This window comes from Fukomys damarensis, unplaced genomic scaffold (genome assembly GCF_012274545.1).
Source record: "Fukomys damarensis isolate Sample0158 unplaced genomic scaffold, DMR_v1.0_HiC HiC_scaffold_5, whole genome shotgun sequence".
NCBI classification, from domain to species: Eukaryota; Metazoa; Chordata; class Mammalia; order Rodentia; family Bathyergidae; genus Fukomys; species Fukomys damarensis.
The window spans coordinates 43,458,390-43,475,325 of record NW_022900917.1 but is presented as its reverse complement, the minus strand read 5'-3'; the positions used below and the strand labels follow the sequence as shown (position 1 = coordinate 43,475,325).

Below are 16,936 nucleotides of genomic sequence, written 5' to 3'. Positions count from 1 at the left end.
AGAATTTGAATTTGGTCTTCAACACGGTATGCATGCATGCATGCATAAATAAGAGCAAGTCATACTGGAAGATACAAATTTTAGATCATCAATTTCTAAAGCATTATCAATATGAAACATTAGAATAAGAACATCTACAATTCAATACTGTTTTGTGATTCAAATGAAATATACAGGAAAGCATTTGAAAAGATATAGGTTCTATATAACTAAAAAGAACCTGGATATGGATCCAAGAATCTACATGAAGAAATCTGTGGTGGTTAGTAGCATTAGGTTTTTCTATAAACATCACATAACTTTATATTCTATTTTCCACATCTATCTCTTCTCATTCTTTTAGCTTTTTTTCTTTCCTGTGGTCTAATGACAGCTTTTTATTTTTACAGTATTAAATTTTCCTCCATTTCCACAATTTAGTGTTCATTTGCAAAGTCACATCAAGTGTTAACTGCATGTCAATTTAAATTTCAAGTTACCCTCTGACAATGACAATGATGACAATGACAACAACTCTAGCATTGGGGACTGAACCCAGGGCCTTGAGAATGCTGAGCAAGTGCTCTACCACTGAGCTGTATACCCCTTTTTTTCTTTTTTGGGTTTTCTGAGTCACGGTTTCACAATGTAGCCCAGGTTAGCCTCAAAATCATGATCTCCTGCTGCAGTCTCTTGAATGCTGGAATTATACGCTCCAAACACCATGCCTGGAACCCTCTTATTTCTAAAATGTCTTAACTGCTTTAAAATTTGTCTTTATGAATGATGGATGTCTCATTCATCAATGCAATAGATTTTGAGAATTTACAGAGTAAGGAAAGAAAAATAATCGGGAGGTAATAAATATACAAGGAATGGTTTAAAAAAGGGGGGTAATAAGCTGGAAGCAGTGATATATGTCTATAGTCCCAGTACTTGAGAGGCAGAGCATAAGAGTTCAAGGCCACTTTGAGTGATGCAGTAAGACCTGTTTCAAAAAAAAAAAAACAAAAAAAAACCAGGAACCGAAATATTGCTAGGGTTTGGATGCTGGTTTGAGTGTCCTCCAAAGATCCATAATTGAGACTTGGTCTGCAGGGTGCTGCTGTTGGAAGGTGAGGCCTTTGGGAGGTTAGGCTTAGTGGGAGACACTTAAGTCCCTAGGGGTGTGCCCTTAAGACCTCAGTCTTTCTCTCTTGTTCCTGGCTTGAGATGCAAGCTTTTGTTCCTACACACTCTTCTGTCATGAGTTGCCATCATTCACCTCTTCAGCAGAAATGAACTAATGCAGGCACCATGCCTCTGAACCTCCAAAACTGAAAGATCAATGAGACGTCTCCTTTTATAAGTTAATTGCCACAAGTAAGGCATTTATTTCATTGTGGTAGCACAGGTATTTATTCCATTGTGTAGCACAAAGCTAATCCAAATATTGTGATAATTTTTAAGAGAAAAATTCAGGATAAAAACAAGAATTTAAAAAATTAAAAGAACTGAAGAAAAGGCAAACTTCTTGAAAACATTTAGTAACCAAATACAGATGTTTTAGTTTTCTCATTTACTTCCTAGAGAGACAATGAACAGTAACTATCTTACTCAAAATATCTTTTACATTAAAAAAAAAAAACTTTTACATTTTAAATCAACAAAACTTACACATTGTAAGAATTGTAGGGGGCCAGGGATTTAGCTCAGCGGTTCGGTGGCCTGCCTCGCAAGCGCAAGGACCCGAGTTCAAGGCCCGGTACCACCAAAAAAGAACTTTAGTCAACCAAACCTTTGATTATACAGTACAAAACAGCATAAGGCATGCATGTACAGCAAAATCAAACAAAGCTTTTTATTTACTATTAATGAAAGATAACATTATTTATAAATGTAGGATAGAAAACTTCAAATAAGACTTAATTGGTAGAAACTATTTGGGAGAGTACATTTTAAATTAAGAACTACCCAATTTAACAATATAAAACTGAAAATGATTTTATAAATATTCATAAATGTAATTTTTAATTTAATAACAAAGCAAAATAGTTAACCAACTTTGTAAAAAGACATTTTGCATCAAAGGAAGAAAAATCAAGAAAATGAACAAATCAAAACTATAACGGTAATGATTTTGAGAACCTAGTATTAAGGAAACAAGAATTTTGCATATTAATTGCCCACTCAAGTGTGCTTTTTAAAATGTACAAGAATATTAAGAGTTAAAAACATTTTAAAAAATTAATTTTATTGGTATTCATTATAGGGAATTTGAACCTGCACATAATATATCTTGATTCTTCTTTTTTCCCCATTCCCCTCCCCACTTCAGACCTTCTTCCCCTCATTTACAAAAGCTTTGTTTCCATTTTTTCCTTTATATTCTTTTTTTTTGTTTTTTGCTTTCTTCCTTTCTCTTCTCCCCTTTTCATCTGAACATTTTCTTCCTACTTCCCAATATCTGTCATCCATTTTGGTCCTTATTTACTTTGTGTTTCTCATATAAGAGAATGTGATATTTAAACATGCATGTTCGATTTATTCTACTTAAAAATATGGTCTCAAGGTGCATCCATTTAACTAAAAATGTCTCAAGTTTATCTATCTTTATGGCAGAATAACTGTATATAAAAACCACATCTTTATCCATTCATCCGTTGATGAACAGAAAAAAGTATCTGTTTTAACTATTTTATAAAGAAAATTCTCTGAAAACCACACATAATAGTTTAACACTTTTAAATGACTTTAAGGGAAGGATTTTCTACATATAGTATTACTAACAAAAGTACCTTTTCCTTCTAATTTGCCATTTGGTCTTCTCTCAGACATAGACACGGTGCTTGAGGATAGAAACAAAAAAATACTCTCACTTCACATAACAGATGCATCCTTGTATTTAGGGTAAGAAGTACATTCTATAACATAGCTCTAATTTCTATCCTTACGTCATCTAGTAACATAGCTAGATAGGCACAGAGTTTTAAAGAGCTAGCTTTTTGATACAGAGCTTCTATCCTGTAATAACTGTAAAACTTATTTTTGGACATGCATGTAGATTTTGAAAGCTTAAATTAACTGCTCACTAATATCAAACAATCTATATGTATATCCTTCATATTACCTGAAGATGCACATGGCTCCATTCTTATTTCCAAAGATAAAAACACCTAAGAAATTATACATAAACTTTTGCTTGTCACTGCATTCTCAACATCAGGGAAAATAATTGCTTCATGGAAACAATAAAATTTAAGGAATAGGAAGAAGATCCAATAAAATAAATTAATCAATGTCTCCCCGAACTATGACACTTTTAATCTAATATATAAGGATGAAAGTTTTTAAAAAGTTAACAGGTTAATAAGATTCTAAGAGCAAGCATTAAAAAACTTAAAACTTTGGAAAAGAAAGAAATATGAAAAGGAACAATATAGACTTATCAATCCTACCAGATACTATGTTAGGTACTAGGCTAATATAAATTAAAAACAACTAATGAAATAAGATGTCATGTTACTTGGTAAGTGCAGCTAAATCACCAATCAATTCAGAGGGAAAAATGAACTTGTTAAATACAGACCTCCTAATTTACCCAACTATGCTATAAATGTTTGTGTATTCTTGGTATTAAGGGGTTGGGCCTTTGCTAGGTGACTAGGCCATGAGAGTGGAGCCTTCATGAATAGGATTAAATATGCTTCAGAGGCCTGAGGGAGACAGGTGGTTGGTGTGTGTATGCAATTTTAGCTACATGGGAAGCTGAGGCAGGAGGATCACAAGTTCAAGTTCAGTCTGGGCAATTTAGCGAAACCTCTCAAAATAAAATTAAAATAAGCTCAGGGAGGGCATGCCTGTAATCCCAGCCCCCAGGGTGGCTGAGGCAAGAGGATCAAGTTCAAGTTCCACATGGGCAACTCAGCTCCTGTCTCAAAAAATTAAAAATTAAAACAGGCGAGGATGTAGTTCAGTGACAGAATGTCTCTGGGTACAATTCCCCCAGTACTTCAAGGAGAAAGGAACAGGAGTGTTGGGGAGAAGGGAGGGAGGAACAGAGGCCTGGGGAGCTTGCCCAACATGTACAATGTTAGGATGTGCTAACACAATGAAATAATAATTTTTTTTTTCTTAGAAGAGGCCTGGGGGACATAAAAAACAAGAAACTAGAGACATTTATAGCTAAATGGATGCAGACTGAAGCCATACTCTTAAGTGAAGTAAATAGGACACACGTGTAAATTCCAAATAGTTACTCTGGAGTGAGAAACTAAAAGTGTAAATAAGGGTCAAAACATATAACTGATAATGTGAAATCAGATGAAAAGGAGGAGGGGTGGGGAAAGAAAGGAACAAATATGAGAAAGGGAAAAAATGGAAACAAAGTCTCTGTAAATAAGGAGGCGTGGAGAGGTTGAGGGAGGGCAGGGGAATGGAGAAAAAATAAGAACCAAGATACATCATGTAAGGGTGCAAGTTCCCAATGATAATGTAACTATATTGTATACATAAAATGTACCAATAAAGTTAATGGGGGGGGGAAGAGGCCTGGAGGAGCTTGTTTGCTTCTTCTATATTAGAATACAACTAGAAAGTGCTGCCCATGGGGATGGACCTTCAACAGACTTCCCAGCCTCTAAAACTTTAAGAAATAGTATTTTGTTTCTAAGTCATACAGTTTATAGTATTTTGTATAGTAGCCCATATACACATATATGCCCTAGTATAGCACATGAAAAAAATATGAAAAATAGAATTTATAGAGTATGTGCAAAAGTACATGTAGCTATTATATAAGGTTCTTAAACTTTTAGAATGGAAAAAAGGCACAAGGATGAAAAAAATGGATCACAGCCAGGGATTTAGCTCAGTAGTTCTGGCACATATCTTGCAAGCACACGGACCTGAGTTCAATCCCCAGTATCAAAAAAAAAAAAAAAGATCACAACTAATAAATCTAAAGAGAGCAAACATCCCATCTTGTTTTCCTCAGTACTCTACTGTTGCACCCAGCATAGGTGTGTTTATGGCAGTCTTGCTGTAAAAAGAAAACGTCATAACTGGCCACATCCAATGATCTCAATCTTAAAAGAGTTTGTTTTGAATAATTCTGCATTCAGAACACAACTAATTTTACAGAAACTAATTTTTGCAGAATTTACCTGTATATTTAAAATGTGTTTAAAAATTTAAATGATGATATTGAAATGCTAGGTAGGAGATACACACACACACAGAGACATATATCTCTACAGATATATCTAATGTCTATATATACATATAGAGACACAAACACAAAATGTATATGACATTGATGAACAGAAACTGAAAAATCATGACAATTACACAATAAGTACATTTATGTATTGTAGTGACAGAAGAAGTCACTAAGATAAATTATTTTTAGGTAACAATGTTCTTTGTAATTTTACATATGATAAATTATTTTTAGGTAACAATCTTCTTTGTAATTTTACATATGATAAAATTTTAGTAAGATTTTGTTTTTACTAAAATTCTTAAAATAATTTGAAATGCTACATAATTTTAAAGGATTAGGAATACATGTAGTTAAAGCTAGCCTATCTAAAAACTTTGTGATGTTCTGGAAAGTTGAAATTCTCAGATGGCTTAAATTATAAAATCTTTAAAGTTTTGTTAAAGACACACATGGGACTATAGTATAAAGAGTTTGTTGACTTCTTAAAGCAGAATGCAGAAAATCATATTTGCATGATGGATTCAGGGATTCCATTATGAACTCACACTGTACAGAGCATATTTTCCTTTTTTTGGGTTATGTGTTTTGTCCTTTTAACAGCCCCTTTCTTTTCACTGAAGCCCTTCTTTTAAACCCTTTTTTGTAACCTTTACCTATAAACATATAGTGTAGTAGTTAAGAGTGCAGGTCAGGACTACCATATTAGGATAAAAAAGCAGGCACTGAGCAAGCTCCAAAGCAGCTCTGTGTGGTCATATTTCCAAACACAAACTCCACACTTGGTTTCTTCATTTACAAAATGCAGATAATGACAGTACTGTGCTTAACACATAAAGGCTGTTTTGAAGACTAATGAAGATAAAGCCAATAAAGTATTTAAATGGCACAGAAGCTGATATACATAAATACTTGATAAATGCTAGCTGTTCTTCCTCCCAAAACTGCCTTAGAAATTAAATAGCTCAAATTGTTGAGGAATGTTTGCACATGTTTGACAACACCCAATGTATGTGTGTGTGTGTAGAATAAAGTCTTTAAAACCCCTTTACAAAGCTGGTAATTCATTAACACTTCATATATAAACTTATGCAGCCTAGCAATTCCATTCCTAGGTTATCTACGCAAGAGAAATAAAATTAATGTACACAAACACATACAAATAATCACAGCAGCGTTACTCATTTAACTCAAATGTACACCAACTGGTGAATGGATAAGCAAAATGACACACTGGTTGGGCACACACCTCATCTGAAAATCTGCAATCTGAAATGCTCCAAATTGATATAAAACTTGTGAGTGTGAGGTTAGCACTCAAAAAAGTTGCAGATAGGGCTGGGGATTTAGCTCAGTGGTGCCACCGCCTGCCTCACAAGCACAGGGACCCAAGTCAATCCCCAGTACCACAAAAATAAATTAAAAAAAAGATGCAGATACTGGAGCATTCAGATTTCTGGATTAAGAATGCTTCCCTTTCTAAGTATGTTCCCAAAAGAGTTAAAAACATCATACCACAGTGATATATGCATACTCATGTTTATATCAGCACAATTTATAATAGCTAAATCTTGGAAACAGCCAATATATTCATTAACAGAGGAATGGATAAAGAAATGTGATATTTGTATACAATGGAGTACTACTCTGCCATAAAGGATAGACTCAAGTCATGTTTAGGTAAATGAATGCACCTCAAGACCATAATTTTAAAAGAAATAAACCAGACACAGAAGTTTAAATATTGCATTGTTTCTCTTGTGTGAGAAACTCAAATGGCAAAGGAGTAAAATGGAGGATAGATACTGGGGAGTAGAAAGAACATGTTCAAATGGAAAGGAGAACAAAGGAGGAGGAGAAGGAAGGGAACAGGATTTGGGGGGAGGGGATGACCAGGGATCAAACTGAGGACCTTGCGCTTACAAGGCAGGCAGTGGAACCACTGAGCTAAATTCCAGGCCCAAGGGAACCGTGTTTTTAAAAAAGAGAATGGGAGAAAAAGAAACAAAGCTTTTGTAAAGGGGGAGGGGAAGAAGAGTTGAAGGGAGAGGAGGGGAATGGGAAAAAAGAATTAAAATATGTCGTGTACAGGTACAAATTCCTTATGATGAATGTGATCATTATGTATGGCAAATACGTACTGTACTAATAAAAAAGGAACATTAAATTAGTAAAGTCTATGCATATATTCCAAAATCTGAAAAACTGAAATCTGAAATATCTTTTATCTTATGTTTTTGGAAAAGCGACAATTTGGATGTCCAAACAATAAAATACTATGATTTATCAATACTAAGAAATGAAGTATTGATGTATTCTACAACATAAATGAACCTCAAAAACATACCAAGTGAAAGAAGTCAGACACAACATACCATCTATGTAAAACTGCGTTTACAGGAAATCTACAGAAAAGGCTTATCCAGAAACAGAAAATGGTATCTGGAACTCATAAAAGCAACAAAGATTACTGTAAACAGGTACTAGGAACCTTTTTGGGGTGATGGAAAGAACTGTCCTAAAACTGAATTACAGGGATGACTACACAACTAAGTAAATTTAATAAAAATTATTGTGGTTAAATTTTATAATATGTAAATTGTACCTCAATAAAGATGTTTTTTGAAAAGTTAACAGTGGCTGGAGTGTAGCATAATGGTACAGTGCTTACCTAGTATATATGTCTGTGTTTAGTACCCAACACCAAAGGGAAAAAACAGTTCATAATGGTTATCTAACAAGTATGTCAGGGGGGAATTTTTCCAGTTTTACTGGAAAAAATGATTCGAAGAAAATTATTTCTTTATAAAATATAAAAACAATTGCCAAATTTATTGGAATTATAAAAGTAGACTGGAGTAAATGCCATTGGGATTCTCTTCTGTTTAAAGTACTTGGCCTGGGCTTAATCCCATACAAATTTAAAAATAAAGTGCTTGTCTTTCATAGTTTGGATATAGTACTTGTATTTTTATTCTCACATTTCTCAGAAAAGTTCTAGATAGACAAGGGCTGTTGAACAGCTGATTAAGTGAAGTCTCATTGTATATATTTTTGGATTCAAAGTTGAGAGAGAAAAATTAATGGCCTTGTGGCATTTTCTAAAGATAATGACATAGGTAACAGACATAGGTAATATTTTGATATATCTTAAAGATTATTTTTCTTAACCTTTTCTGGATGAAGAGTTTACATAGGCAATATAGACCAATTGTTATATGAAGTCTAAATCTAAGCAAAACAAAGATATCAAAGCAGAATACAAAACTTTTTTTTTTTTTTGGTACCAGGGATCAAATTCTGAGCCACTTGCAAGGCAGGTGCAGTGGCACTGAGCCAAATCCCCGGCCCCTCTGCCTTCTAAAATTATGAAACAATCAGAGATGAGTCAAAGACAGTACCTGATTGTGTAAAAATATATTTGGTATACTCTATAAATAGAAGTGACAAATCAAACCGGGACTAAAAGGTGTTACTGCTTTAGATATGAAATATCACTCAAAATTCCCTTGTGTGTGGAAGGTGACTGAATCATGGGAGCAACATACTCATCAATGCACTCATTCATTGATGAGTTCAGTAGCTGAATGTGCTGTCAGAAGGGGCCTCTCTTTGCTCTCTGGCTATATGCTTCCTGGATGCCACAGGGTAAGAGCCTTTTCCTCTGCTATACTCCTCTGCAATCTTGTTTCTGCCTTGGAGACTGCTGACTGTGGACTCAAACCATGAGCCAAAATAAACCTCTCTTCCTTTAAGTTGTAGGGGTTAAGTCTTGTGTCCAGTAGCGGGAAAGTGACTACTATATTTCCCTGAAAATAAGACTGGGTCTTATATTAATTTTTGCTCCAAAAGGGTAATAAGGCTTATTTTCAGAGGACATCTTATTTTTTCATGTTCTACAATCTACACTGACTTACGTACAAAAATCTACATTTATTCTAATATAGTAATATTGTTTCTCTTGGAACATCGTCCTAACTCTCCAAACTAAATTCCAGGTTGAATTTCTAGTAACTCCTTTTCCCAACCCCAATCACTCATGTTCAGCTCTGCTCAAACAAGCATTTCTTGTCCAGGTAGACTGCCCAGAGTGGATTGTTACAACATACAATGTATTGACTTACTATGAAGATTCACAATAGACACAACCACATCTGTTACCAGTTAACACATTACTTGTGCATTGTGTCTGTACTGATTGATCATTCAGCAGTAAGTCTCGTGGCCATCTGTTTACAAAGGCATTTATCTCTCATCCAAAGGTGCCTGCCTGGGTATTTATCAATACTTAATTATAATTTATTTTATCATTTAAGTGTTAATGTCAATGTTAATTATACATTAATATTTTATAATTTAATAAGGACATTATGCATTGCAACAGACACACTAAATACATTTGTTTGGCTGACATCTTAACATATTTGGGGTAGAGTTTATAGTACAGTACTATAAACATCCTGAAAAATCATGCTAGGACTTGTTTTCCAGTTAGGTCTTATTTTCAGGGAAATACAGTAAGACAGAAATGAGGATGAAGGAAACTTTCATTAGTTCCTAGAGTGCCTAAACAAATTACCATAAAATTAGTGGTTAAAAGCACCAGTCATTTTACCCTTTCTCAGTTCTGGAGGCCACAAGTCTAAAGTCAAAGTGTTGGCAGATCCATGCTACCTCTGAAGGTTCCAGGGAAGAATCTGTCCTTGTCTCTTCCTACCTTCTGGCATTTCTTCTTGGCTGTGGCAGCATAACTAATTTCCACTTCCATCTTCACATGGTCATCTTCCTTTCTGTTCCTATGTTTTCTCCTCCTCTTCTTTTTCTTTTTTCCTTGGTTTTGGGGATTGAATCCAGGACCTTCACACTAAGATATATCCTTAGCCCTTGACTCAGCCTCCCAAAGTGTAGGTATATAATATTATACCAGCTTCTGGGTTCCCTTCCTCTTCTATGAACAAGTCATTGGATTTAGGGCTCACTCTAAATCCAAGATAATTTCACAGTGAGATCTTCACATTTGCAAAGAACCCATTTCAGAAGGAATCAGATAAGACTATTCAGGAACAAAAAAAAAATCTCACTGAAAAAACCTGATAACCCCAAGTTCAAACTGTTTTGTATCACTCTATATACTACATTCTTAATATGTGCTTTTCTCATAAAAATTATTATAACATTGTTAAAGATATGATAATATATATTATCATGAAATTCCATATTTAAAGACTGGCCCTAAATTCATTCGTGTAGCCCACACTGGCTTCAAACTCAGAAGCCTCCTGCCTCAGCCTCCCAAGTTCTGGGATTACAGGCATGCAACACCATGCCAGGTTAACACTTTCAAAATAGACACTACTTTTCTTTACCACCAACCTCCTTCTTCTGTAGCCAGAGTGAGCCTTAAACAATGTAAAATTCTCCAGTGGCTTCCCCAAGTCTGTTCTCCTCTCCTTTTCCCACTCTCCCCAAGACACACAAGCCTCCTTACATTCTGAAACACCAAGCACACACCTTTCTGTTCCCTGCTTCTGTTTCACACACAAAGCTATTAGGCTGAATCCCTCCTCTGTCATGACTCTGCTCAAATTTCAGAGTCCTTTTCTGACAATCCCAGCTAACGCAGCACTACCGTCCATCTCTTAACTTTCTAAACTACGTCTTCAGATAACAATCTGATAATAAAATTATTATGCTTTGTATTATCCTTATCACACTAGAATATACAATCAAACCATCTTTTGCTTTTGTTGTACGCACAGCATTGGGAGCAGTACCTAAAATATACAATGAATTCCACAAATACCTGAGCAAAAAACACACCTAGCTTTTGTCTGTCCTTTTTGTTACTTTTCATATGGGGGTGTGTCCCTGTTGCAGTCTTGAGTTCCAGGACTCAAGTAATCCTTCTACCTCAACCTCCTGCAGGGTAGCTGTTATAGGCACTGGTCACTGCACCCAGCAAGAATACAACTATTTTTAAATGGCAATAATAGTTTATTCATGTATTTTTCCCTTTCAAACATCCCTCCACCATCACATGAGAAATATTACAAGTATTTACCCAAATTACTTTCCATTAACAATTTTCTCCATAAAGTAAACCTTAGCAAGATAAATCCCTGTAACTAGACGGAGAAAAAAAGAACTAGTCAACAAACCAGTCTTCTTGTTTAGATTAATCCAACTGTTCTTCTGACTTTCCTCTTCTCATACTGTCAAAAGGACAACTGCTTTCCCACTACACGTGACAATTCAGTAGGATGGATGGTCACAGGAGTTAGGGTCATAATATATCTATCTTACCCCTTAAACTGTCCCAAAGTTATTTCCAAGGAGCAATGTGTACTGTTAACTGCACTAATACTGTGTACTAAAAAGGGCTCAAATAAATTTACAAAAAGCTGAACGAAATTGAGCAGGTTTCTTCCATGGAGGACATAGGGTTTTTCAGAATCTTAAAAGTTGTTCATGTGCGGTGCAGATTTCCAAAACAAAAACCATGCAATGAAAAGTTATTACTTCAAATTCAAACTTATTTCTTCAAAACTTTCTCTTAGAACTCGGACTTTATGACATTAATTTCGTTCAATGCTATCCTACAGCAAGAGCCCTTAAAACCAATCAGAAATGTGAAAGAAAGGACAAAGAATAGTAAGATCTTCCTTACAATCTTTTCAATCATTACACCTTTTCTTCTAGGCCATCTCAAAAATTTATGCAATCTGGCTTACTGAAAAAAGCATTTTTTACTTCAGATAGCAAGGAAATTTTAAAGGGCAAATTGTTAATTGTATTAAATTATAATTAAAGTGGTCAGTGTGAGCAGGATATTGTTTAGGAATAAGGCCTTTTTCTGTAAATGGCAAAAAGTGACAAAATTAATAAAGTTACCAAAAATAACATAAAATGGATGCAAAGCACCTAATTTTCTTCTCCACTCATATATCCCTTATTTTTATAATACTACCTCCAAAATAAGAATGGGAGAGGGCTGGGGATTTAGCTCAGTGGTTTCGCCACCTGCTTTGAAAGTGCAAGGAACCGAGTTTGATCCCCAGTACAAAAAAAAGAATAGGATCACTCAGGCTGAAGGCAAAAAGTTCTACAAAGTTTCAATTTCAAAATTGTATTTGTATTTTGAGGGAAAACTATAATTATAGGTAACAGACTTGTACAATTAGGAAACTAGGTCAGTAGGATCATTTTATAAGCAACATAAATTCATACCTTGTCGGTAAAAACTACTCCTCTGATTACTCTTTCTCTGTAGCTGCCTATATCCTTCTGTGCCTTATCACTATCTCTACAGGTGCTCTCTTCCTTTTTAACTTATTTACATATTTATTTAATTTTGGTTTTTTGAGACAGAGCCTCAAATATATAGTCCAGACTGGCCATGAAATGCTCCTGCCTCAGTGTCAGTGCTGGGATTGGGATTACAGGTGTGTGCCACTACACGAAGCTACTTCCCTTTCTTTTTAAAACCATCTTCTAATCACCCTTTCCATTCCTTTTTTGTACCAGTACCAGTTTCCAACCTTGAATTCTAACATTTTACAAAATACCTTCATAGATATCCAAAATTAGGGAGCAGAAGCTGAACTAGTCAAAGCATTACCATCAAAGAAACTCCTGAAATTTAGAAAAGAACAGTCTGCAATGTCTCAACTGCACCCTTTTTGAGAGATAAACAATGCTACCTTCAAGCCCAATCTCACAACAATCCGAAATTCTTTGAAACTAAAAATAGCTCACTTGTCTCATCTATCAGCAGATGGTCAGACTATTTTTAATGCAGGATTCTCCAGAGCAGGAGTGGATCAAACTAGACTGTGGCAGCCTAGACAGCCTTACTCATAGCTCACAGCAGCAAACTCTTAAAGAAGGCTAGTACCAAGAGAGGGCAACCTGGAGTTGATCCTGGGCCTGACTTTAACTGTGAGGGGTAGGCTGTCTTTTTTTTTTTTTTTTTTTTTTTTTTTTAAGCCATTCTTTAAAATAAAATCTGACAAATAGGAAAATTTGAAGTAAGCTTTAAATAATTCTGGGTGCTTTCTAAAGGTTTATTTTCCTTTCATAAAAATAAAAGTTCCTTTATGTAGTTTCTTTGAAAAGTGGGTTTTAATAAAAGTCTAGTCTAGACATTTTCTAAAAGTTATAATGTTAGGCCAAAAAAAAAAAAATGTTTTCAAGAGCTGGGCACGGTGGTGCACAAGCCAGCACTGTGTGAGGCTAAATCAGGAGAATCACTGGCAAGTTCAAGGCCAGCCTGAACTACATATTGAGGCCCTGTCACAAAAAAAAACCAAACCAAACAAAAAAAACCTGTTCTTATGAATACATGCTAAGCTGTAATTTCACATTTACAGAAAACTCATTTTTAATTGGTCATTTTTGTTAAAAGGTGGCTGAGGTGATCTTGAATACCAATAATTATATGCCAATAAGGTGATTTTCAAATACCAAAAAGGTGCTAAAAGCCTGGTATACCACATACTTTTTTGCTTGCTGCCCATCTCTTGTCACCTCCATGTTAGTATTAAATAAATATTTGAGGGGGGAGAGAACACAAGCAGGCATATTTTAGAAGGGTTATAGCAAAGGCAGGCATGGTGGCACATACCTGTAGTCCCAGCTACTGAGTAGGCAAAGCCAGAAGGATCACAAGTTTGAAGCTGGTCTGAGCAATTTAGCCCCTGTCTCAAAACAAATTAAAAACAAAACAGAAGAAGCTGGGGATGTAAATGAGTGACAGAAGGCTTGCTTCACATATAAAAGGCCTTAGGTTCAATTCCCAAAACCACCAAAATTAAAAAAAAAAAAAAAAAAAAAAAAAAAAAAAAAAAAGAAGAAAAAAAGAGGAAGAGAAGGAAGAGGAAGAAGAGGAGGAAGAGGAGGAGGAGGAGGAGGAGGAAAAGAAGGAGAAGAGTAGTTATAATAATGGATACAAAATGACCTCTGTACCTCCACCATCCAATACCCACATACTCTCTATCTATAGGCCAAGGATGACCAAACCAGACCATTTCTATTTGCACACATTATCAAGAAACCACATTACAAGCCAAGAAACCGAAAGGGACCTGGCATAGGTCTCAACAGTAAAGAAAAAGCTATAAGAGTTTCCAGGAACAATATATTTTTGGAGATTTCAACTTACTGCAAGATATTAAACTTTCTGTAAAGATGAAATAGGTTATCCCAGTGACCTATGTTTTAAGTGATGATATAGATAGATGACTGGAAAGGACAAACTTCATCAGGGATTCACTACCATGAGACTGCACATTGACATTTTACTTTGTAGGAAGCTGAATGTAACTTTTATGAAATATGGAGAAAATACTTTATTCATCTTAAGTACCCTGCTGCCTAGTCCCTGCATGAGTAGGCACAGTCCTCCAAATAAGCTCTGCTAATATACAGAAGGGACAAAGAATAAAACACCCCGGTACAGCTGGCACACAGAGCACCACACAATTTTTACATCTAGAAATGACAAGGACCCATTAAAAGAGATACAGGCCCTCCAAAGATGCCAATCAAGAGTGGCAGGAATACTAAATGCACAAGTTAACAGAAAAGTGTATTCATATTCATAGCATGTTAGAGGGGATGTGGTCATGCAATCATTAAATTTAAGACTCTGATTTTATTGAAAAAGAACTTAAGGCCCAGGGACTTGCCTAATACTGCTATGGAACAGAACTGGGATCCCAGATTCTCATTCCCATGAGCTCTGCATTAAAACATGCTTAGTTATGTTATTATTTTGGAGAGAAAAAAAATAGATGCACAACACACTTTCTTTAGCTAGATATTTAGAATTAACACATTAAAATATATTTTAACATGGAAAATCTCAGTTCACAAACATTAAAACTTTAATTTGAATCTCTCATGTTCTTTATCATGCCAAATTATTCACAGACCAACCGACAATTCTTTTATTGGTACCAGGTTTCGAACTCGGGTCCTTGCACTTGCAAGGCAGGCAGCAGAACCACTGAGCTAAATCCCTGGCCCTCAAAATAACAATTCTTTTAAAAATCCTAAGATCACTCCTTCCCTGTTACCGGAAAATTATTCCTTTAAGGATCCAGGTATAAGTTTATGACACTACAAAACTGTCTTCTCATGTATCTTGAACAGTCTTTTATTACGTACAGAAGTATCAGAATGGGAACATCTGATCAATAAACGAGGCAAAAAAACTAAAGCTTCCTGTACCACAAATTTAAAAATTTTTAAGCTGAACTCTCTTCAATGTTTTTCATATGACTAATTTTAAAAATACAGAAAAAAATTGCATAGCATTTTAACAAGTAGAATAGTAATATTCTACTTAATAATTAAAAACCAAAGTTGCTTTTAATCTGCATTAAGCCTTTACTTCAGCATATATTATGAGTTTTCTTTGCACCTTTAAGAACTTTTCCCCCCATTTAACAAGCTTCGTTTCATTTCCATTAGAGCTAACCTATTTCCAGTACTATAAAATAAAGCTTGAACAATAGGAATATATCTTTGTGTTAAATGTTCTGGTCGCTCCTTCAACTGATGCAAAATATCAGCAAGTGTTCCCTCTTTAACAATACCTTATCTGCCTCCCCTGGCTATAGGTATTGTTGAGATTTTCCCTGCTTCGGGCTTCATAACACTAGGTCTCTTCCATCTGAACTATAAATCACCATCGAAGCCTGAGAATAGCTGCCACTGTCCAGACATGTGGTTAGTGGGTGTCACTGTCTTTTTCATTTTCCCCATTTCAAACCCTCCTTTTTCATATTACTTAAAACTAATTTATCTGAAGGGTGTTTTTCCTTCCCTTTTTTCAAACTGCCACCCCATTCCCTTAACCTCTGCTCTTGTTCTTCCAGGTCAGTCCAGTCGGCTACACATCACTGTTTTTCTTGTGGCGGAGGCAGAGAGAGGTCAGACCCACTGCACCTCTGCAAACCCCTTCTGGAGACTGTCAACAAGGGAACTTCAGCCGGTCTTCCCAAAGTATCACACCAACAGATAAAGTTATTGTAATTACAATACAGAATCCTTCCCACGCCCATTCTTGACACATCGGCCCCACCTGAATTTCCAAGATAATAAACAAGAGCTCATCTTCAGCTTCATCACAAAGGGTGGTATCCTGTCCGCACTGTAAGGTCCACCTACAAAAATCCTCCGTCTCCAGCGGAACCCTCGAACCCAGGTGCCCGGAGATCCTAAACCCTGCCGCGTTCCCGGAGCCCAGCTGGCTCCCCTTCCTCCTCCACCCCTACAGTGCTACATATCTAGCTGAGTTACTGTCAACTACAGACAGGCAGCAGACAGTTCCGCGGAGCCCCGGGAAGTCGGCGGCGCAGAGCTAGGACAAGCCCCCAGCCACCCCTCCTCCCGCAGGGCCCCCCCAACCCCCCGGCCTCCTCCCGGCTCACCTAACGCCACCTCGCAAGCTTTGCGCAGCTGGGAGTGATGCGCCTTCTTCACTTCCTTGTCGGCCAAAATCTTCTCCAGGGCCCGGGTCAGAAACATGTTCTTCGTCTTCTTCCCTTCATACATGGACGCAGAGAAGGAGGCGGCGGCTTGTCCGACCCGCGGCTCCCACCAGCTGGAGGGAGGGAGGAGAAGGAAGAGAAGAGAGAAAGGACTGGAGTTGGAGGTGGGGAAGAAGAGGGGTGGAGGGCAGCGGCAGAATCAGGAAGGAGCGGGCGAGCGGGGCCAACCGCGGTGCCGGAGAGGGGCGTCGAGGTCCTCGCA

At 36.5% G+C, this 16,936-nt stretch overlaps 1 protein-coding gene across 4 annotated transcripts in view; it reads right to left on the bottom strand.

Moving 5' to 3' along the window:
- The window catches only part of Arfgef1 (ADP ribosylation factor guanine nucleotide exchange factor 1), a 116,213-nt gene extending 99,283 nt beyond the window's left edge, over positions 1-16,930 (bottom strand). For 3 of the 4 annotated variants that reach the window (XM_010611473.3, XM_010611476.2, XM_010611475.2), the window contains exon 1: positions 16,615-16,930. In XM_010611473.3, coding sequence (XP_010609775.1) covers positions 16,615-16,738 — 124 coding nt within the window. In that variant the 5' untranslated portion in view covers positions 16,739-16,930. Of the gene's footprint in view, positions 1-2,756; positions 2,807-16,614 lie in introns of all 4 variants that reach the window. The other variant, XM_033760616.1, reaches the window with a different exon arrangement.
- Positions 16,931-16,936: the final 6 nt, after the last annotated feature.